The sequence below is a fragment of the Ruditapes philippinarum genome, unplaced genomic scaffold, assembly GCF_026571515.1.
Source record: "Ruditapes philippinarum isolate M1 unplaced genomic scaffold, ASM2657151v2 ctg16621_1_1_1_1, whole genome shotgun sequence".
NCBI classification, from domain to species: Eukaryota; Metazoa; Mollusca; class Bivalvia; order Venerida; family Veneridae; genus Ruditapes; species Ruditapes philippinarum.
This window is the reverse complement of record NW_026857376.1, coordinates 1-6,379: the sequence shown is the minus strand read 5'-3', so window position 1 is coordinate 6,379 and position 6,379 is coordinate 1. Positions and strand designations below refer to the sequence as shown.

Below are 6,379 nucleotides of genomic sequence, written 5' to 3'. Positions count from 1 at the left end.
AAGTCCATGTTCGCACGTACGATGGCGCAATCGGCCCTGATTTCATTCATATTGATGACAACGCCCGTGCACACAGAGCCTACATCACATATCGATATCTTGAGGAGGCTACTATGGTCCGCATGGATTGGCCAGCGAGGTCCCGGATTTAAATCCAATTGAGCATGCATGGGATATGCTGCAGAAAGCCATTTCTTCACGCCAAGTCCAATTCCTAACTAATTATATTTAATTTCTTTTATTCAATTTTCACATTTATTACAAATACACAAAAGTAACGAACTGAAGAAAAAGTGGCCCATAGCAAATTAAAAATTGTTTTTCAACCAATTCAAACTATTTTTAAATCTTAGCTTAAACATATAATATATACAAATACAATATAATCAACTATTTTTATATTCAAGAAAATGATTAGAACCGAAAGACTAAGTCTTATGAAATTATTTTCATTTAAAGTGTATTTTTATACTGTGTCGAGTTTGTACTGTATAAAAAATTATGACAAATCGGGACAATAAAGATTTTGGAAAAAATAAAGATGCGAAAATGTGTAAGAAGTATGAAACTATATAGCAATCAAAATAGACTGAAAAGTACTGATAAAATGCGATATTGTAGCAGCAAAACATAATGAAGTAGCAAAACTGGTCTAGTTAAGTGGAAAGGTGGTCTGTCTCACAATTAGACCAGTTTTGTTTCAGATATGTATATATGTACATACTTGAATGAATCAGAGATATTTGGGTTGCCATGAGTATTAAGAGTAATGTTGAAATTGTTAAGACTTTGAAATAGCTTTTGTCTATATATGTTAAAACTTAGGTATTCAAAAAATAGTGGAAATCAGTTTTCGTTTTTCCGCACTCACATAACGGTGTAAGGAGATATATGTATGTGATTTTGTGCGTAAATTTGGAGTTTCCTATCACCATATAGCAATCAAACATGAATAATAGTAGATTGCTTGTTACGGTGTAGGTAACGTTTTAACATTGAACGTGTTGGCAAAATTCGTATTGTGAGCGATAAATATTATCATACCTTAACTACCGACAAATATTTTCAAAAAAAACCCCACATAGGTCCGTACAAATTGTTTTATTCATGTTAGAAAATGCATAGATATGTATATTTTATCAAGGAAGTGACTTTAACATTTAACATTACATTCTGAATCGATTTGAAATCTAACATATAGAACACATTGTAAAGGTCTTTATCGTTCGATTTGTTTAACAAGTACACTTAGGTTTTAAAGCTGTCTACAATTTCCTTTGTTGAGATTATTCACATATATAATATTACTTCTCACTCGTTTCTCTTTTTTTTTAATTCAAAATAAAATCAAACGTTTTCGTTTTAATAACAACTGACTGACACGTTACATCGTAAATCAGAAACGTTTAAATGTATTTTTTTAGAAATATATTGTGGACTTTCTTTGAGATAGTGTAAGACATAGATAATGCTTGTGAATATTTTGGTATTTCATGCGGAGATGGCGAGTTTCATAAACACACACAACTGAAAGGAGGAAGAAATAAATGATCAACAGGCTTATTGAAGTAATTAAGATAATATAAATGGAATATATGTAGGTAAATGTAAGACTTTCTTCAAAATGCAGTTTCAAATCGAAGATGTAAGTTACAGCATTGGAAGATTTTTTGACTTATACCAAAATAAACTCCCTGTGGTAGTTATGGTAACACAAGGTTTTTGTGGAGACATTATCGAGGACACTTTCGATCGAGAACAGGTGGGTTTTATTACTTTTTTTTTAATCTTTTAATTTATCTTTATTTATCCTTTTTATTTATCTTATGTTCTAGTTTACTCGTTTTGAAATTTGCATATTTGAAAAATAAAGGGATTTTTTGATGACATTATTATTACTTGTGTTTAAATTGAATACTACTTAAGTTGTTGCCAACATGTTAAGATCCATTTTTTATTCATTGTCCATTATGACAAGTCTCAATCAAACAGACAGATTTTTTAACTTCCTTGTCGGTTTCTATGATATCTTTCTGATTTATTTAATAACCTCGTTCGTGCATTGCATTTGTGTCCTGTCCTGTTTTTGTTTGGTATCCTGCTGGTCTCCTTTCCGGTTGTCTTATGTTGCTATGTCTTGTTGGTGGATGCCTTAATTGAATGCAATTCTTCCTCGCAGAGCATCCCGTCAAATGTTTTATCACGCGTGTCCTCTCCTCTTTAGTTTCCTACTTGGCTCCTTGTCGATAGTTTTTTTGTTTGAGTGACTCGCTTCCTTCTTGACTTTACTTTTCACATTGTATATTGTTTATATTAGGTAATGTTGATAAACGCGGTATCTAGACAGAAGCGTGTGGTTGCAGAAAGCACATTGCAGGGTATGCAAAAACTGTTGAGTATCCCCGAGGACTACAGTAAAAAATTATGCGTGATTAAAAATGGGATAGGTAAAAAATATCTGTTTTGAAAAAAATATTTAAGTACGATAAAGACCGTGCAGATAATATTTCTATATTGAAAATATTCATTTTGTCCTGAATACGAAAATTTCTACTTTAATAATAACAAAATTGACTTGCGGCTAAATATATTTGCTTTTTTCAATTATACTATATTTTGCTGTATAAGATATCTTATCGTTTCTTCAGGAAAAGCATGCTGCCGTGAGCTTTCAGTTGAAATAATAATTATATAAATAATATCATAAATAATATGATTTCTTTCAATAACCTTTCAAATACTCTTTTAATGATATGTTTTATAAACAAAATGTATGATTGCATCTACATTTTTAATTGGAGCATGCCTTTTTAAGCCGGAGCAGAGACTTCTTTTTACAACATACTACGATCTAACAGATTGCCATTATTGGTACAGTTTCCAGCTGACCGTGTGCTTACAGTTTGTAACAAGAGCATCAATACAAACGACATACCTGCCTGGAAACTCACAAAACGTTTTGACGAAGTCTATTTACTTTCCAACACTATCATAGACGGTAGGTGTTTAACGTATTGAATGTGTGAATGTGTAGGTATTTTAAGGTACATAGTTTAAAGGGGTACACAGGAAAAAGTTACAATTTTTCGTTTTGAATTTTTCATTCATTGATCTGTAAATGACCTCAAACTGAATAAACTAGTCAGTCACAGGAACAAAATTTTTTAAAGAATAAAATGGTTGTTTCCTAACTTGACCCTCGCAGGTCAGGTTAGAGCGTAAAGATTTCATAATAGCTGTTACAGTGAACCCTCGAAAGGTAAAAGAACATGTCAAATGAATTACTTAGACTTGTTTCGATCATACAACATCCACAATATCTGTTATTGTAACTTCCAGGTTTGTTCACGTCACATGACAGGACTTGTTTTAATACTACTCGGTGTTGCTGTCGGCGTCTTATTTCGTTCAACATATCCAAAATCTATAGAAATTATACATCAATTTTTGCTGGGACTTTGTCATTTTAGCGTGGTTTGAGTGCAAAATATCATTTATATATTTTTTGTCATCAATTTGCCTGAGTATCCTCTTAAGTATCTGATTGAAATGCTGTAACATATTGCAATATTCTGACAAGGATGTTTCTATATCTTGATAGTTGATGGATTTTCAAGATTGATTACAATATAATCGCTAAATTATATATACAATCAAAGGGCATATATGTGAAATAAAATTAAGTTTCACTGATGAAATATTCATGATTATTTTTCACATACGTTTTGTCTCTTATAACTTTTTGGTATTTTCTGTACTAGACGAAAAACTAATAAGACAGTTTTTGTTTACAAGCTGAAACTACCTAAGTCTTACTCAAATATCTTCCGACAATATTGAGAGAAAAAAGCAATTCCATTCGATTATTAGATCAAATGTTACAAAAGTTCAAATATTTATACGACATTTAACTTCGTTATTTATCATTACCGTAGCTGATAACAAAGGCTAACTATCTTGTATTTTACAGGTCAAGTTTGTTCAGATGTGACTCATGTACCCTTATACCTGTCACAACTTAGACTCTCGTTGGTAACTGGGCTCAAAGGTCAATCTGTTGATAGATGGAGAGTGTACTTCGACAATTTGCTGTACAAATGCTCATCTATTGAATATGATCAGCATTTTGGAAATCCCAGTCCGTATTACAAAACTTAAAATCATACTTTTCAAATTCACTTCAAAACTTTACTATCAGAGTCATAGTTTACATTATGTAATGCAATTAACATTGTATAAACATATTGAAAATTTGCAGTCAAATGAAAGATGTGATAACGGACAAATAAACTTATGTGTTAAATTAAGAAGAGCGTAATTTTATTTACTTTAATTTAACCAAGTATGCCAGCAATATCATGAAATACTTATTTTATTCGCTGCAATGAATTTGTTAAATATAGATATGTTATTAAAAGCGTTCAAAGTCGAGGTTGATCTGTGAAACTCGGAAAGACGAGTATTTTTATGTTGTTTTTTATCTGTGTTGTGTCTACATTTCAAAAAGTACATCGTTTTCCTTAATCTTTCTTTTCATTGTCAGATATTGCGGAATATGACCCGACGACTATACATTCCACTACGAAGATGTCATACTCTGAACCTAAATCGTATTCAAGCATCATAAGCTTAGTTGAAGGTCCGCCTTTAAAATCCCGTCCACATCTTCATGTCCCACTGAGAAGTGATCGAAAGTCAGATAAAGATACCAAATTTGCCACTCACGCAAGACCTTTACCACCTTTACCGGAAGATGTACCTAAATCTAATTCGCAGATAAAACGAGATTCGGATACAACAGAATTATCCGAAAAAGTGAGCAATATGTACATTACACCTACATACAATACACAGTCTGATTTAAACAAATCGTCTTATTTTGATGTTCCGCAAAAATCTTCACTCGAACCACTTTATGATCGGAGAGAAGAAAAAGACGAAATTAAATCGGCCGTTGGCAAGGCACCAACGCCTGCACCAAGATTTGGTTTTCCTAAATCTGCTCAATTCACATATATTCCAACACCAGATTATCCTGATGAAAAACAAAGTTGTAGCGCTCAACATTCATCCCGTCAGAAAACAGAAGTAAATTCAAAATATAACAACGATATTCCTAGAGCAACATTAACTCCAACAATTGTCAGTCACGAAACATATCCACAGGAACCACCCCGAGTTCCCACATCAGAAAGAGCGAATAGAAAATTGAAATACGGACATTCTAAGAATACAGTTATGAATGTTGAAAGTCTTTCTATTCATGAAGTGACTGAATACCTAAAAGTTCTAAACCTTGGTCAATATGCTGAGACGTTTAGAAACAATATGATTGATGGCATGATACTGATAGGTCTCTCGGAGAAGATGTTACGAGAAGACTTTGGCATGAATGGAGTAGAGGCCTTTAGACTTTTAAAATTTGCCAGAGAAGGATATATACCCACTTGAGAAATATATATCGAATACATTCGAAGAATTGTGGTCAAAATAAAAAGTGTTTGTCAGACCAAGATTGGCAAATTTATTAAACTTGGTTTACAAATACTGCAAATCAATTTGGAATTAAAGTTTAGTTTAAAAGCCCGGATATTACCTGCACAATCGAAAACTTCATAAAAATGTAACTTACATGTATACAATTGAGTAGGGTTAAGATATGATTTTTAAACTATGTCAATAATAATACAATGTAGTAGGTATTATTTCAAAGCGAATTATCTCTCTTTCCTTAAAGCTTTAACACTTAAATTGGAAATTATAACTAAATTCATTTATAATCTGACTTTTAGTTAATATGAATGTTTCAATCTACATAGAGGTAGCAAGAACTAGACAAAAAGTCTAAAACAAGATAAAATAAAGATCTTAATAATTTCGAGCAATGGAATTTTATGAGAACAGTCAAAAATATAAAATCAATCATGAAATCACGAAATATTTTTGCTTTATTTACATTCATTGTTGTCCTGAAAATTAATTGTTTATTTTATTAATAGCGAACACCAACTTAAGTTGAGAGAAATTTATTACATACTTTGGTATCATTTTTATCAATATGGAAAAAGGTATTTGTGCCGAAATAAATCCCATCAAACAATGTTTAGACTGCTACAAATACATCATTTACATAATTATCTTTATTATACGCGTACGTTTATTGAATCAGAATATCCCGTTTTATTATGGTTGTTTATAAACGTATAAATATCTCTTGTATTTTTTTTTTAATTTAAAGAAGTTTGATTACATTATGTCATATTGGAATAAAACTTAGTATGTTTTCTATGTTGTCTAGAGTATAGGAATACATTACGCATTTATGTGATATATGTGTATTTCATTTTTCAAGTGACATATTTTATGTTTCATTTGTTCT

At 31.4% G+C, this 6,379-nt stretch overlaps 1 protein-coding gene across 1 annotated transcript; it reads left to right on the top strand.

Moving 5' to 3' along the window:
- Positions 1 to 841: 841 nt before the first annotated feature.
- LOC132749539 (uncharacterized) lies at positions 842 to 6,373 on the top strand. The gene is made up of 5 exons (XM_060739347.1): positions 842 to 1,762; positions 2,318 to 2,447; positions 2,816 to 2,998; positions 3,971 to 4,138; positions 4,544 to 6,373. Exons 1-5 carry the CDS (start codon positions 1,625 to 1,627, stop codon positions 5,449 to 5,451), a joined length of 1,527 nt encoding a protein of 508 aa, XP_060595330.1. The 5' UTR covers positions 842 to 1,624; the 3' UTR covers positions 5,452 to 6,373.
- Positions 6,374 to 6,379: the final 6 nt, after the last annotated feature.

Excerpts from the sequence above, each read along its gene's own strand:
- LOC132749539 (XM_060739347.1), top strand. The coding sequence starts at position 1,625 with ATGCAGTTTCAAATCGAAGATGTAAGTTACAGCATTGGAAGATTTTTT. Across the intron at positions 2,999-3,970 it reads TTCCAACACTATCATAGACG|GTCAAGTTTGTTCAGATGTG; the intron begins GTAGGTGTTTAA and ends TGTATTTTACAG. Across the intron at positions 4,139-4,543 it reads TCAGCATTTTGGAAATCCCA|ATATTGCGGAATATGACCCG; the intron begins GTCCGTATTACA and ends TTTCATTGTCAG.